General features: G+C 37.2%; 1 protein-coding gene across 1 annotated transcript; it reads right to left on the minus strand.

Moving 5' to 3' along the window:
- Positions 1–3554: 3554 nt before the first annotated feature.
- LOC134538746 (centromere protein S-like) lies at positions 3555–12863 on the minus strand. The gene is made up of 4 exons (XM_063380222.1): positions 12745–12863; positions 6918–7075; positions 5752–5818; positions 3555–3705 (listed from the first exon to the last, which is right to left on the minus strand). Exons 1-4 carry the CDS (start codon positions 12766–12768, stop codon positions 3577–3579), a joined length of 378 nt encoding a protein of 125 aa, XP_063236292.1. The 5' UTR covers positions 12769–12863; the 3' UTR covers positions 3555–3576.
- Between the last annotated feature and the right edge of the window lie 4467 nt (positions 12864–17330).

Here is a 17330-nt window from a genome sequence, read left to right on the forward strand (position 1 = left end):
ATAAAGCAGAATGATGTTTGTTTCATTAATTTTTTTCACTATAATTTGTATTAATTACATTTTTGCCATTTTAAAGCATATTTTGGTTAGGGGGCTGTAACATTCGAGGAGGTTTAAAAAGAAAGGAAGACACAGGCGTGACACTGTCCGCAGCAAGTTAGTGCGTTGTTGGAAAACCCAGTGCATAGGCTCATGACTGTGCAGCAATGTACTAGAACATTCGCTGAATGCTGTCTCGCCAGCCAATCGGGGCGAGCCATGTGGTGGTGTGTCTTTCCAAACTTGCAGAGAAAAATGTTTTTTCTAGTATTATTCCTTATATGGTCGTATTTCTGGTTTTGTGTTGTGATTGGTCAGTTGACACATGGGGTTGCCTCCCCTTTGTAAGGGAAGACAAATTCGTTGTTAAACTATGCAGTTGTTGCTCGACTGTCACCGCGTGCTGTCGCGTCGTCGACAGCTCACGAAAAATGTGATAAAGTTGTGAAGAGAGAATTTCACGCCTGCTGGTCGGGACCAGTTATTAGTTTTTGGACGTTTAACTAGAAATTCGACCCCAGGCATCGGAATCGGCCCAGAGTGACTTTCGTCACCCTTCCGAAAATATTCCGCGGGATATTGTACTTTGTTCAACATCAAACAAGGGGACTTTAATTCTTTTTGTTATTGAGCAACGAGTTACAGTGAATAAGTGTCAAATATCCTCTGGACTTGTGCAAGTTGTGATCTGCATCTGTTTTATTTAAGAAGTAATAATATAACAAGACTGCTTTAAAAAAAAACTCTTATTGTAAGAAAACTAAACACTAATTATTCTCTTAAGAAAAAAAAATAATATTCAATGTTGGCAATAAGACAAACCTAAAACAGAATTTCAAAACCACTGTATATAAATATAAATTTTTAAATGTCTTATTATTCTAGGTTGCTTAGCCAGGTCTACCTAAGTAATGTGAAGTGCGTGAAGCTTAATGTTGGTTGTCACTATGCAACATGATTTAATACAATTAAACATAAATTTTACAGGGGAAATTTGATTTTGGTAAAAGGGAATAGTTGGCAACACTTGTTATGCCCAGCTGGCTTTAGGAGGGAAACAGTAATTCATTGCTGAGTGTGAGGTTATATTTGAGAAATGAGTTTCAGCGAGTGCTTTAATAACCCAAACGTGTTCCGTTATATTTGTGGTAGTTATGTAACTGCTACGCAAAAACAAGCTATCAGAAGTTTTGAGAGAAATGTCTATTATGCTTATTTCGGCATAACGCTTGGTGGTCAAGACAGAAGCTGGGCACCACACACAGTATGTCGTACATGTGTCAAGGGACTGACTGTGGAAAATTGGTGCAAAAAAATCAATGCCCTTTGCAATTCTAATGGTTTAGAGGGGGACACAAATTCATATTAAAGACTGTTATTTCTGCATGGTTAACGTTCAAGGTCATAATGCAAAACCTAAGAAGGAAATACAATAACCAAACATTCCTTCGGCCATACGACCAGTTATACATTGTGAATCTCTTCCTATCCCAATTCCCCCGTCCTCGAAAATGTGCTACTGGAGAGCAGTTCAGGAAATAAATATGATAATGCTGATGATTACAAGTCCAAAGAAAATTCTGCGCCCAAATTATTCACACAAAATGAAATTAATGAAACTCATGACTTAAATCTGACAAAGGATGCTGCGCAATTTCTTGTATCACGATTGAAAACAAAAAAATCTCCTACTACCTGGAGTTTCGTTCTCTTGGTATAGGACTAGAGAAGGAATTAACAAAATTCTTTAAAGAAGAAGACTCTGGTTTATTGAATTTCATTAACGTCACTTACAATCCAAGTGTGTGGAGGTTATTTATAGACTCATCCAAAAGTAGTCTCAAATGTATAATTTTACATAATGGAATTTCTTTGGTTCATTACCCATTGCACGTGCATCTCAAGGAAACACATGAAAATCTCATAGTTTCACTCAAATGTGTGCACTATGAAAAACATTCTTGGACAATTTGCGGTGATTTAAAAGTTGTTGGTATGCTACTTGGTCTAACATCTGGCTACACAAAAATGCACTGTTTTATTTGTGAATTGGTACAGCAGAGCCAAAGACAAACATTGGAAGCAGACAGACTGGCCCAAAAGAAAACTGTACAACCCGGTTCACAGAACATAATAAATGTACCACTTGTTCAACAACAAAGAAAGGTACATTAAGGCACATTAAACATCGAAATAATGAAGCAGTTCACTAAAGCACTTCCAAAAGAAGGTGACTGCTTCCAGTATTTGGTAACAAAATTTCCGAAAATATCTCATGCGAAACTGAAAGGGGTCTTTGTGGGAACACAGATCAGGAAATTAATGAAAGATAGTATGTTCGAAAATACAATGAATCCTGTAGATAAAAGGCCTGGCTTTTTTTTTTAAGAAGTTGTGGCCAACATTTTAGGTAGCAAAAAAAACATCCAGAGTACAAAATTGTTACATTGTTACAGAAAGGTTGGAGGATTTCATGAAATTAGGATGTAACATGAGTGTGAAACTTCACTTCTTACATTCACATAATGATTTTTTCCCTGGGAATCCCGGCGATGTCAGTGAAGAACAAGGAGAACGTTTTCACCAGGACATAAAGGACTTGGAAAAAGATACCAGGGAAGGTGGGCTGTAAAGATGATGGCGAACTACTCTGCTTCATGCTTAAAAAAATGGCACTGCTGAAGGAAGACAATCGAGGAAGAGAAGTTTCAATCCACGTCAGACAGATCTTGACATGAAATCAACGAAGACAACATTAAATTGTCACATACCGTTTTGTTTTCGTAACAATCATAGGATTTTAAAGTGAGTATAATATATTATACTATTGTCCACTGTAATGCAAGAACATTGCAATTTCATACTGGGTTATAAAATACACTACTTAATTTTAAGTGTTCAGCAATTTTCTCTCTTGCAACGGACCATTTTTTAATGGTTTTAGTTTTAAAAATTCATTTACATTATTGGTATCTAAATTATGTGCCACAATCGTCATTTTAAACAAAGTATTAAAGAAGTTATGCGCAACTGAGCATCCGAAAACACTTGATAAGGCCAGGGGTGTCTTACGCCCCTTAAATAAAACAACTCAATATTGAATTCAATTGTTTAAAAGTTATATGTGATACAGGAAAAGTAAAATCATATTTGACAACAGCATAAAAAATACTTCTAAAATCACCTGTCTCAAAATATTGTTCCAAAAATTTTTAAATGACGCATGGTGTTATTAATACCAGTGACTGCTGGTATTTTAGTTAATAGTTTGGACTGTACTAATTCTTTCGTGACAGTGAGTGTCATGATGATAAAAATGTGCCGAGGTGTACAAATTGATGTCATGGCTAGCCCTGTTGTCCAAGAGCCTGCCATTTTTCTGTTTGGCTAGTTTGACTATCGGCTGTATCTGCCATTTGTTGATCGTTGGGCTGAGTTCAGTGATACCACACATTTGTTACTCTTGAGCTCGCTCAAAAAGACCTTCAATTTGCTGATGTCTAACAACAGCTGAAAACATTATTCAATGACTTATATTCAATCAAGTGTTACAACATCCTTATTAATTTCAGATTTCTCAATTTCCTTTGATGTTTCTGGAGCAGGATTTGACTGCTGCTGCTTCTTCTTCACATGTTCATCAGCCATTTGGGTTATGGTTGCTTTCTGGAAACAACAGTAATGAATTAAACTATTTGCTGCCTAAGAATACTTATCTGCAACACATCGTATGAAACTTAAAATACAACTTGCAAATAATGACAAAAGGCTGTATACAGAATCAGTTATAAAATATGGCCTCAGTGTTAAACAATAATTATGGTACGAACGCATATATTACACATACAGAACTGCGATAGTTCATGTCAGATTACACTAGTATTTAAATATTTTTTTCTTTTCATTTTCTCTACATGATTTTTCAAAACAATAAACCACACCTTACAGCTTTAAACAGAAGCTTCAGATTTTTCTCTTGAAATCTTTTAGTCGTCTGCTTCACTGAGATTGCAGTCCATTCTAGTTTCAGTCGAAGATAGCCCCGACAGATTGCTCTACCCACAACCTGCATATGGGGATGAAAGGACGTACTGACATTAACTAGCATAAGATATTAGTGCGACCTTTCTTCCTTTGCTAGCCTCCCTCTTCTGTCCCTTTTCGCTGCAAAGTTAGTGCAGAGCAAAAAGGAATAAATTAACTGTATCTCAAGGTCATAAATATCACAGTCATTGCGCATGATAAGTTTAGGATTCATTAGGGGGGGGAAAAAAGCAGTTCACAATGTTCGCCATTATTTTCCACTTACAAGATTTAACACCACTTGCAGTCAAATCCAAATTACAGTAGTGGGAGGCAAATGATCTAACACTATACAATACTTTAAAAAAAAAATGGGTGCATTGCTGCCAGCAATTTAGCATGAATGCAAGTAAGTATATGAATGTGCAAACATGCTATAATGGAAACATGGCATTGAGTGTCCCCTTTCCCCTTTGCCATTGAATAACCCACTCCTAATTGTTGCACTTTACATTGCCTCGACTCACACTATCGGCTGTGAAGACGTTTCACTTCAAAAATACTGAAGCAGTAAGTGAGGATGACAAAAATATATTTTAACCCAAACACCTTAATCTTCGGTCTCACAAGGAAAGGGTGATTTCTGCATTTTATGAAATTTCTTAGTGCTATTTCTGTAAATTTTAACACAAAATTTCTCTAGCATTTGTTCTGTCACAAATATTTTCAACTGATATTTACAAGTGTTCATAATTATTATCATTTGTGCGACCTCTTACACCAACGATATTTATTACCTTTGTAAATATTCGTTGAAAACATTGTGACAACAACAAATGCAAGAGAGATATCACAATAAATAACACAAACAGGCCTTAATTAATAGTAGCAACAAGAAAATCAGTGCTGCGTCGAATCCCAATACTTTATAATTTGAATCTCAAAAACAAGTAACTCGAATCTCTTGAATCCAAATTTAGGTGTCAAGTCAAAAAAAAGTATAAGAATTAAAAATATTAACTATGGCACTGAAACATTCAACCTTTAAAATGTTTGTTCAATAATATTGCAGAATAAAAATATATAACAATTTTATTAGATAATTAAATATCAAATTTATAGTATATTTGGGAATGGTAATAATATGAACATGGAAAAAATTAGCCTTGTCAATGTAGAATTTTTCGATTTACTACATTTGCTGCTAATATTATTCTTTAAATCTCATATCTTTCAAATACTAGAGACTCAATGGTATTAGGATTTGATTAATATTTACATTCAGGATTTTAAAAAAATTATTTTTGTGTCAAAATGCTCACAGAACATTTAGCTGGTGACAGACACAAACATTTACATATTTGATAACTTCTGCAGAGATAAATAGGATAATATAACTACATGGGTGCTAGTGTTGGAATTTTTGAATTCTCCCTTCTTCAAATCTTTTTCCTCGAAAACTGAGATTTTTATGGTATAAAACTATTTGATTTGACTGGCCCATCCCTTGGGGAAAAAATCAACTTGTTGTGCATGACTGAGCTTAAAAGGACTAACAAAACATTCCAAAAGAGATTCATAAAAAAAATTGCAATAAAAGGCCAGTATATTACCACGTATATACAAACAATACCACCTCGCATCAAAAACAGCACAAAAATTACAAATGGCTAGCATCTAGGTACTTACTAACGATGGCAGACCTCTCAGTGCAAGCTTCACGTCATCTGCGTTCACTTTCAACCGCTTGCCATGTCTGCACAGAAAATTTTTAACTATTAATGAACAATTTTTGTTAAAACTTTTAATAAAAGTCTTTTTTATAATTCACTTGCTGCTCAACAGAAGTAACATAGCTATCATGTCTTAACCATAATGTTTACAGAATTGCAGGAATAGAAATTAATGATTTTTAATAACATTTACATGTATAAATAATTAAACATGAAACTGATGCAAACATAGCAAAGATCAGCAATCAATAATGCATCTGTCCCCCTGGAAAATAACTGTTATTTTTATTTAAATTCTATTTTAAAATGTGATTTGTAGTAAAAACTGCCTTCTTACTTAAAAATAAAAGGCATCGACACTTAAACTACTTGCTATCATAAGGTTATTCAATACGTTTCAATCAAGATTACCACAACATTAGACAACATTGAAAAGTATTAAAATTTTAGTGACTTTCTTGACCTCTTGTACAAATGGTGACAGTTAACGTGACATTGTGAACCTTTTGTACAATTGTAACTTTAGGAACTAAAATGATTTTTTTTTAGACTATTTTAGCAATTTAAGACAACTAAAGAGAAAAAATCTTTAATTTGCGATTGTTTCAGGAAGAAGAGTTACAGGTGTGTTGGTGGAGTGGGATAATAAGTGCGACGCTCGCTGGTGCTTCTAGCGCGGTGCAAGGTTGTGAACTGGCACACAGTCTTCTTGTCCTGAATAGGGCAACATTGAGTTTCGAGCAGTTACCGTAATATTATGTGGCATGGAAATGAAGATAAAGGTGTAATGCAAGACCCTTGAGTTGTTTCAAGAATCTTCACCAGGATTGTCACATGTAAAAATTATTCTGAAAACATGCATTTTTAGCCAGTTTCACTCTCCTAAAAATACATTTTAACAGATCTCTGACCTCAAATTATTCTTTAATGCTTTTCATAAATACTCGTATATCTTGAGCAGTTTTCAATATCACGTGGTTTTTTCACACCGTATGAGTGCTCATGTAGGCAGGGCGCTTGCGAGACTTTCATGATTATTTCCACAATTCTTTACTGTTTTGAGACTAAACAGACTGACTCGATATTTGTTCAACCAGGAATTGGGGGAAGGATGTGACTCACTTCGCAAACAGCTCCAGGTCCTGGGCCATGATCTGCAGCTTCTTCCACACCAGCTCGGCGACAAGATCCTTCAGCTCCCGATCAGCCGTGAAGCCGGAGCCCTGCAGCGCCTCGGAGCACACCTTCCGCACGTCGTAGATGACCGTCGCCTTCAGCTTCTGCAACCCCGGAGCACTCGCGCGTTCAGGCCTGCTCCCACGAGCATGACAAGCGTACCAACTAACTGTCAGAAGATTACACCACCCAACGCTGCCTCTCGTGAACAGCACTGAACGCCGAAAATAGCGGCTTCGCAGCGCAAAGAATGTGATGCAAACGCAAAACATTGCTTTAATGTGAACCTGCAGTTTTCACCGCGCGACAAAGAGAAAATAAACGATTACATAAAAATTTAAAAAATGTTTCTTCGCATTTCCTACACACCAAACATATAACAGCCATTAATGCTTGCAAGTTTTTATTAAATCAACATGTTTGAGATTAACATGCATGATTAAATTTAATATTCAATTAGAAAAACAAGCATGTGTAAACACAATTCAGAGATTTCACTAATAAATTTAAAGAACAAACACTTCAAAAATACACGAATAATAATAGTTTCACAAACACACCAGTTTAACCATTTTCCGAAAGAAAAAAAAGTGACATTAACTTCTGTAATGTTGCATCTGCGACGTGATGGTAATTAGTTAATTTCTAATCAGAAAAGCTGCTGTGACCACCATTTTCGTCACTGTGACATCACAGATATGTTGAACGTGATTCCAGAAAATGATTTGCATCCATTGCATCGTGCCCTTTGGGTTGTAATTCCAGCATTACACAAACACCTTGGTTTTTTGTTTTCATCCGTAATAACTGGGCGAAAAAAGATATATAAATTCAAATACATATTGTTACCAAGTGAAAACAATTTCTGCATAGTGTGGTTTTTCTGTTAAAAAATTACAAAAAAAAATTTTTTATGTAATGTTCCTTGAATGTCTTACAAAATGTTATTTATGATTTTAAATGTTGTCAACCTTACCTAACCATCCGTTCATTACGTTATATAATATTTTTGATGTCTAACATTTAAACGATAAATTACTGTAATATCATAAAACCATTTAACAGAATCACATATAGTGAGAAAAATTAAATGTAAGATTCCCATAGATTTTAAAATTGTCACAAAAGCTGCACCAAAACAAAATTACCACAATCATGAACAAACACTATTTGGCCCAATTACCCCTTAAAAATAATTACTAACATAGCAAAACCAACAATGTGCATTTAACAGGAAATCCTCTGTGCTGCCACGAAACAACTGATTTAGGTAATTGTCTAGTGTAGAGGTGCTACAATAAATGAAATAAAAAGGAAATGCCCAAAAACAGATTTATTTAGTTCCTTGTTTTATTTCTAATGATTCTGTTGAGACACATTCAAATATTTTCAAGAACTTCATATGTAATGAACCATTTTACATTCGCCTGTGCGGTAAATCAGCTGACGCCATACTCGAATCCAGGTGAACGTTAAATGGTATTTTCGGGTTAAGGGATGGTGTAAAAATACTGTAATGTAAATATAGTGATATAAATTTGTTTTGTGCTTTAATAGTGTAGGCCAGACTGTTTTCAACAAGAGATATCCCTGATCCTGTTGTCGCAGTCCCACTGTTTTCTTGATATTAACTGCACACTGATCCAGAGATCTTTAGTAATATACCATAGCCGAGCCTGTTTTCAATCAGGCAGGAATGTTTAATGTCAGTATGTTATAGAAAGGGTCGAAGACTGTTTTTCACCCTAATTTGTTTTCAATTTTAAGTGATTATTGTAGAATATTGAGCAATAATAAAAAATAAATTTAACTTGATATGGAAAAAAAATTAAGGTGGAAAACAGGGTTGATCCTGGCCTTAACACACTGACATTAATACTCCCTGTCTTTCTTACAACAACCTTGGCTACTTTAAATTCATAAGGATTTATGGATAACCAGAGGATCTAATTGCAGCTATTATCAAAAAAAACAGTAGGATGGCGACAAAAACCAGGGGACTCTTCTCATTGAAAACAGTCTTGGCTACACTATTAAAGCATAACATGCATTTACATCAATTTATTTACATGACAGGTAATATTTAAAATAATTTTACACCAACCCTTAAAGCTGGTCACACAATGATCCGTCGCAACGTCTGTCCGTCAACAAACCATTCAGAAAAATGTATTTGTTAATGTTTAATAAAATTGATGATCACATACGCTAAGTACCTATAAATTATTAAAACTAGCTCTATAATATTAATTTAGAGATATTTTTTAATTATTATGCATTATTAATAACACTTTTGTCTCTCAGTCAATTTTTGTTTCAAATATCAAACTGTCAACATGTACATAGGCAAATTAAAAACAAAATGCGGAAACAAATAAACAACTAAAAAAATTATTCCTTGAAATAAAGATAATGCCTTTCAAAAATTTTTGAGGTTATAATTTCATCTGTCGTTCCTACGAACATTAAAGCTTGGTAAGTTTTTAACGTCCGAATAGACTGATGAAATTTTTCAGATCATGTGATCACGTGATACGAGTAAAGGGCGGATGCGACGGATCACTGTAAGTCCAGCTTAACCCGAAAATAACATGTTTTACATGTGGCTGGAATAATAGTATTCAACATTTACCATAAGTCAAGCATTGCGGCAGCCTATTCACAGGTGAAAAAAATAAATAATTGCATGTGAAGTTCTTGAAAATATCTAAATACGCCTCAACAGAATCATCAACAATAAAACAAATACCTGAATAAATATATTTTCAGGTGTTTCCTTGGTAAATATTTACAATCGCGGTAGATGCCAAAAAAAATGCTAAAAATCTGAAAATACTTTTATTCTGTGCCCTTTCACTTCCTCTTTTCAAAACAACCGGCGGAGGTAAGAAATTCCAAATACTTTAGGAGATATCGAATTTTTTAATTTCATCATATGTAGAGTCGCGGTATATGCCAAAAAAAAATTCTAAACATCTGAAAATACCTTTATTATATGCTCTTCAACTTCCTCTTTTCATTAAAAGCGGCGGAGATTAGAAATTCCAAATACTTTAGGAGATATCGAATTTTTAAATTTCAGCACAAAACCAGCGCATTCCTGTGGCGTGCGTGCACCATTGTTTCTTGTTTACGTACGAGTATCTATTTTTTTATTGGATAATGATGTCACGTGATTGTTCGTGATAGGCCAGAATTCAAATGAACTAATACGTGATTAGGTAAATATGTATTGTACGGATTAGCGCCAAAAAAAATCGTACAAATATGAAATAACTTTCATTAAATGCTCTTTTACGTCCTCTTTTCAAACCCGCCTGCGGAGATTAAAAATTCCAATTACTTTTGGAGATATCGCCGTTCTTATTTTGCAATACAAGCCCTATGTAATCATTCAACAGACGCCATTTTATATTTTGCTGTGTGTGCGTGAATGCATAAATAACAGAAATTTTCCATTAGGTAAGGTTAGTTACATGATAAATACTTCAAAATAAACGGAAATTAAAAATAATATCAATAAATTTTACTTGTATAGTTTTAAGTATTTATAATGTAACTGACCTGACCTAACAAAACGGGACAAAGGTAGATTAGGTCAGGTCAGCTACAGTATAAATACTTTGAAACTGAACGGACATTAAAAATAATAAAAATTAATTTTAATGGTTGTTTGGTTTTAAAGTATTTATAATGTAGCTGACCTGACCTAACAAACCGGGAAAAAGGATGAACAGTAGGAACTCACGTAATTTTCTTTTTACGTGATGTAGTCGTTCAACTACGTCGCGAAAAAAAAAAAAAATCATACTTGTAAACAAGCAACAATGGGAACGCGGGAAGCCTACGATTCACTCATCCTTCTGGACATACCCGAATACTCACGTTGGCAAGCCTTCTTTCAACAGACGAGAGGCAAACGCCCGATCGTGCATCTTCGGTTTTTTTTTTGTTTATTGTAAATAAATATGCAACTCATGAAAACTAATGGTCAATTAGGTTATGTTAGCTACATTATAAATACTTGAAAACATTGTGGATGGTTGATTTGGTTAGGATAGCTACATTAAAAATACTGTGAAATCATGTAAACGGTTTCCTAGCGCTGGATAGCTACACATTAAAAAGTTATTGGCTAAGCAACCATAAAATGATTTTACAGTTTTTTTAATGAAGCTATACTTACCTAATATAACCAACCATCCACAATGTTTTAAAGTATTTTTAATTACTTCTTGCTAATTTTAAGAAAAGAAGGCTTGCCAACGTGAGTATTCGGGTATGTCCAGAAGGACGTGTGAATCGTAGGCTTCCCGCTGAAGGGACGCATCAGTGCACAGCATGAAAATTAAAAAATTCCATATCTCCTAAAGTATTTGGAATTTCTGATCTCCGCCGGGTTTACTGAAAAGAGGAAGTTAAAGAGCACAGAATAAAGGTATTTTCGGATTTTTAAATTTTTTTTTTAAAAAAATCGCCAAAAAATGAATATTAAAAAATTCCATATCTCCAAAAGTAATTGGAATTTTTTATCTCCGCAGGCGGTTCTGAAAAGAGGACGTAAGATAGCATATAATTAAAGTTATTTCATTTTTGTACGATTTTTTTTGGCGCTAATCCGTACAATACATATTTACCCGTGATTATTTAGTTCAATTATTGTTTAAAACGGTGTTTAATTACCGCCTCCAACTTACGTGAGTTTTTAACGTTTCTAATTTTATAGTCTTATTTGTTATTTTGATATTGCTGCGCAAGTAATAAGTAAAAAAAAAATTTACGTGAGTTGTTATTGTACATCCTTTGTTACGGGTTTGTTAGGTAAGGTCAGTTACATTATAAATAATTTAAAACTAAAGAATAATTAAAATTAATTCACATTATTTTTAATATCACCTTAGTTTTAAAGTATTTATAATGTAACTGACCTGACCTAATCGACCATTTTAGTTTACTGTTCACCCTCTGTCCGGGTTTGTTTGGTCAGGTCAGTTACATTATAAATATTTTAAAACTAAACAGCCATTAAAATTAATTCACAAAATAATTTTTAATGTCGGCTTAGTTTGAAAGTATTAATAATGTAACTGACCTGACCTAATCAACCATTTTATTAATTACGCATTCACGATTCACGTATTCACGAACACACGGCAAAATAACAAAAATGGCGCCGCTCGAATGGTTCCACAGGTCTTGTATTGCAAAATTAAAAAATTCGATATCTCCTAAAGTATTTGGAATTTCTTATCTCCGCCGCTTTTAATGAAAAGAGGAAGTTGAAGAGCATATATGATAAAGGTATTTTAGGATTTTTTACATTTTTTTTGGCATCTACCGCGACTCTACATATCATGAAATTAAAAAATTCGATATCTCCTAAAGTATTTGGAATTTCTTATCTCCGCCGGTTGATTTGAAAAGAGGAAGTGAAAGAGCATAGAATAAAAGTATTTTCGGATTTTTAGCATTTTTTTTGGCATCTACCGCGCTTGTAAATATTTACCGTTTCCTTTTATTTTTATTTTTTGAATGACATCACAACAGTACTACCTTGATTTAGGTTTGCTTGTGAGTTCGCAATATACTCACAGCCTTCTACTAAGTCATAAAAAATTACAATTACCCAAGCCGTCCCTGATCTACCCAAAATTTACAGTTATTAGGTTAGGTTCATATTAATTTTACATAAAAACTAATTTCCATTCTCTTGATACGAACCCAGAACAAGAGTTCCTAGACATACAATTTACCAAGTTTCCCAATGTATTACCTGTTCGGTAGTTAAATTTTCCATTGTAATCAACCAACACAGTTAAGAAAAAAAATTGACTTTCTAAAGCATCTTTCATGCATCCCGCTGTTGGTTTTTTTTTTCTTTTAAAAATAAATTTTGCATCCTGTAACACCAACAAAATTTTAAAGCAAAATAAAATTCCCTTAAACTGACTGTGTTCGGCTTGCTGCGCTGTACTCACACAAGGTTGAGGCGGGGACAAAACATAACCACCCGTGATCAAAAGGCGCACCGCAGAGTATGTAAAAAGTAAGGGTGACTTAATTGGCAGCCATAAGAGGATGTTGGGCACATATTTACAGCAATCCAAGAGCTTGACCTGTGTGTTGAGATTACTTTTAGTACGTAATATGGTTCAGTAATGTTTAAGTACATACTATGCTGCAGATGGGTACAAATATGTAGGTCAGTTTGCCTCTGATGAAAATCTGTTACTGAATTCAGAACGTGAATGTTTTGCCTGACACTCGATGATTACAAGTACTTGTTACTTAATGTCTAAAAAAAAGCTGTTTCAACTCCTACATGTGACAGCCAGTGCACGCATATATATTTGGTCTCAACTTACCCCACACTCAACTTTTGTTAACCAGAAGAAGAAATTCGATTACAGTGCAAAGTCATTTTTTTCATTCGCATAATCGTCTCATTGTTATTTAATGGCATCAAAATTTGGGGGTAAAAAATCTATTTTTTTTTTTTTGTCCTGCTGTTAGATTTGTTAGTTTGTGTGGGTAGTAAACATAATATTTTGACATCGTACGGCCGAAGGCCACCCCAAAGCCCGACCTGCACCCGCCAGTACTCGGCTCCGCTAACGGAAAGCACCCCTAGCCATGGCCCACCCGAGTCAAGTGAGCGGACCGCAGCCCCAAGGTAGAGAATAGCGAACCATTTCTAATTACGCATGCAATGCACTCACCGTGCCTACAAAATTCCCCACGCAATAATAACGTAATCAAAAACAAACGCCCCTAATTAATAAAGTGCGACGTAGGAGTGCCCGGCTCACTCACGTGTAGTTTTCCGCTAAAACAACTGTGAGTGCAAACCTTGCGGTCTTCAGCCTAATTTCAGTAGGGAAACGTGTGACGTAATTCAAACCACCCTAAATTAGCATTATCGTTCGCCACTGGAGTAGTTTTCAAGAAACAGACAGTCTCCAGCTTGACTCTAATATTCAAACTTATTTTAGACAAACTTATTAAATGTCATTTCTATAACATATATAGATATTAGATTAATCATTATGTTTTATTATGTGAATTTAGAGCCACTTAAATTTAATTAATTATATAGATTTTTACGAATAACGGAACTTTAGAAACTCTGGCGCGACAGGGAGCTCTCCCCTCCCTCGCGCCAGGGCTGCACGCCAGTACAGCGCGACTCGCGGACCGGGACGGACGCACTTCCCACGGGGAGCCAGCATCTCTTTGTTTCATCCAACGTCCATCTGGTAATTATAGTCACCACCAAAACCTTTTTTTAATACTCCCCGTGTGCGCCCGGTCCTTTTCCGGTGTAGGGACTAACCCAGCCGCGTCAAGTTAACACGCCCCACACAAAGCATTACGTGGGGCCGTGCAGTATACGGTACGGGCTGTCTCCCGCCACCCCCGAACTTTATTTAATCGCCTAGTGCACAGGCACAGGCTACCTTCAAGATTAAACATGTTTTAATTTAGTAGCGAGCCGCGGTCCGCACAGGTGGACCCGCGCGTCTCCAATTACAGATTACGAAATTAGCCGATGCTAATTGATCGCTCTCCCTCGACTGCAACTGGCGTGAGGACTTAAGTAAACGCACATAGAGGCACGCAGGTGCCCCTCTCAGAAAACGTGTGCAGTGTAGTCGTGTACTTAAAAGCACCACAGAGTGCCATTTTATCAAGTGTAATTGTAATCATAGTGTAAGCAAAACTTCTACGTGTTCCGACGCCCCATTGGCATTCATGTACCGCCGAGTAAACCTCGCGCCCAATGTAATGAACCAGTGTCAATCGTGAACAATAAAAAGTCCACCCCGCACCCCCCGTGCGCGACGTGCGACCCGTAGAACAACCAAAACAGTGTATGTAAATTAACTTAAACAACCCAACCCAATCAGGAAACTAATTTCACCACCGCCGACGGTTCTAGCGGACCACGCTGGGGCAACGAACCCACGACCATCACACGGTTAGACACCGAGCTAGCCTGGCGCCCTCCCGGAGCAGAAAACGCTAATAAAGCCAACCACCCCGCTAGGACCTGCGCCCGATCTCGAACACGAGACCGCGGCTGATGGCAAATGGCGCCCAACGTGGGGCTAAATTTTGAACAAAATACGTGAAAGCCGAACAAACTGCAAGAAAACGGCCATTTTGGACGCGCGAGGGTCAGATAGGCTGACGCGCCAGGAGCAGCGGACAAAGGATCCCTCTCCCCCTCCCCCAGTGCCCGACATTCCAGCAGAACGCGCGACGCAGGCGAGCGACGTCACAGCCCAGCGGCCACCCCAAACCCCTCTTCACATACGCACCATCCCGCTTTCTCTTTCGCGTGAAGGGCCGAACACCCTTCCCCCCCCCTACAATTCTCCACCCGTCCGCTTTGTGCGACTGTCCGGGCGCCCTCGGCTGTCGCCTCACACGCCCATCCGCACCCCCGCCCGCGCCGCAGCCATTCTCAGCCTCCGTTTTGTGCGGCTGTCGGGGCACCTGCCCAGCCGGCGAGCGCGATCCCGCGCGCAGACGTGCACGGCGCGCACAGAGCCACGAGTGAAAAACACGAATCGACACAACTGAACACGCACGAGAACAAGAGATGTATGCAGACGAATGCATCGGGTGTTACCATCCTTACCCGAGTTGGTACTTAAACGGCAGGGTCGCCGCGGGGTACGAGTGTGGCTATTGCCAAGAGTATCGCCTATATGGAATGACGATGTGTGGAAACCTGTCGTGTCCTGGAGGAAGTAGCATGGGTTACCACTGCGACGAGTGTGCCGGCCTATGGCATCGTAGCTGCACCAACGAGCGTGAAGGGACTTTGAGGCGCGAGTCCTTCACATTCACGTGCGCGCGGTGTACCGCAGAACGAGCCACCCAAGTGCAGTATTCGGAAGCAATGCTAATAATTCCTCCCCTACGATACGCCGCGACGATCCACGACATCGAGACTCCACTCACGCAGACGCATGACGTATCACGAACGCACGCCCTGACGACATCCGCACCGTTGTAACCCGTTCTTCCTCCTCAATTGGAAGAGGGGTTGCGTCCCCGACTCACTCTGGGCGCGAAGGGAAAAAATAAATATTAAAACCAGGCATAAAAAGCTAAACAATATAAATTCCCCACACCACTGCCCAGGGGTCAGGCCAAAAAATTCAAAGGATATAAGAGCAGAGTAACCATTAAACAAACAAGAGGCAAGACTTTGGACGTATGTTATTAAAAAATAGAAATTTGCAAAAATAATTTTTACTATACATAACCATACAAGCTTAGTTACAAAAGCTGACGTTAATAATGGCAGCATCTTATCCCCATTTGCGATACTAACAATAACCTTTAAAAAATCGTAAAAATATAAATACTGATAACAACAAGTATAAAAATATATAAGGGCGTGAGGCGTGGCCACTATAAAATATCAAAATTTACTGACTGCCCTAATACCAAAAATCAAACAAGACAATCAATACAAATATATAAAAAAAATCTACAAAAATAATACTGAAGTACAAACAAATTATTTAAATAAAGTTCTTAAACTCTCAATTAACGGTTTAGTCTTTCTTCAGAAGTTCGTTGCTAAAGACTTGCCAAAAAAACAAAGTTAATATCCTAGGCGTGCGCTGGCTTCCTGACCTTCCTCACCAACTCCAGAATCTAATGCCACGCCGGGCCATAGGTACGAATTCACAAAGGAGTGAACGATGATCAAAAAAAAATTATCTTATTTTTAAGGGAAATGTAGCAAAAAACTCTTCACGTAACATAACTATGTTACCACAGAAGTATTTATCATCTACTTCAAACAAAGTCTTACTTCTTTATTAACTTGCCAATGATTTCATAAAAACGTAGAATGGCCGCACCAACGAAAATCAGACTGCGCATGTATTGCAATATCGATCGCATACTTTTAATAATACTGCACAAGCTGATTATATTAGCTAAAGCCAACTTTAAGTATGCAAATTCCGAAGACAAAGTCTCAAAAAACAAATTGCAAAATGTTCGTTTCTTCCAAACTTATACTTTTATTACAACTACAGGCAAACGGGCGACCTTTTTAAAAAATCCCACACTGGAACAACGTGTGAAACAAATGGGCCTCTTCACCAAACTGGCTAATAAAAAGTTCCGTCCAAATAAAATTTAGTATGGGAAAATACACAGTTCACTAGGTTTGCCAAAAACCACTGCAGCACCACGAGGGGTAAAAATCAAAATTGCGGCCTCTCTTTACCTTGATAAGTTCAGTATCACAGGGCAATCCATTGCCCTGTCACCCAGCGTGGAGCCTCCATCCCAATACTCTTCGTCGCCCGTTGCCGTCCGGCACACCAG

This window comes from Bacillus rossius, chromosome 14 (genome assembly GCF_032445375.1).
Source record: "Bacillus rossius redtenbacheri isolate Brsri chromosome 14, Brsri_v3, whole genome shotgun sequence".
Taxonomy (NCBI): Eukaryota; Metazoa; Arthropoda; class Insecta; order Phasmatodea; family Bacillidae; genus Bacillus; species Bacillus rossius.

Bases quoted from the DNA above. Each gene is read 5' to 3' on its own strand.
- LOC134538746 (XM_063380222.1), bottom strand. From the start codon at position 12,768: ATGGAAAATTTAACTACCGAACAG. The intron at 7,076-12,744 runs GTAATACATTGG...CCGGGGTTGCAG, and splicing joins AAAATTTAACTACCGAACAG to AAGCTGAAGGCGACGGTCAT. The intron at 5,819-6,917 runs GTGAGTCACATC...TTTTCTGTGCAG, and splicing joins GACCTGGAGCTGTTTGCGAA to ACATGGCAAGCGGTTGAAAG.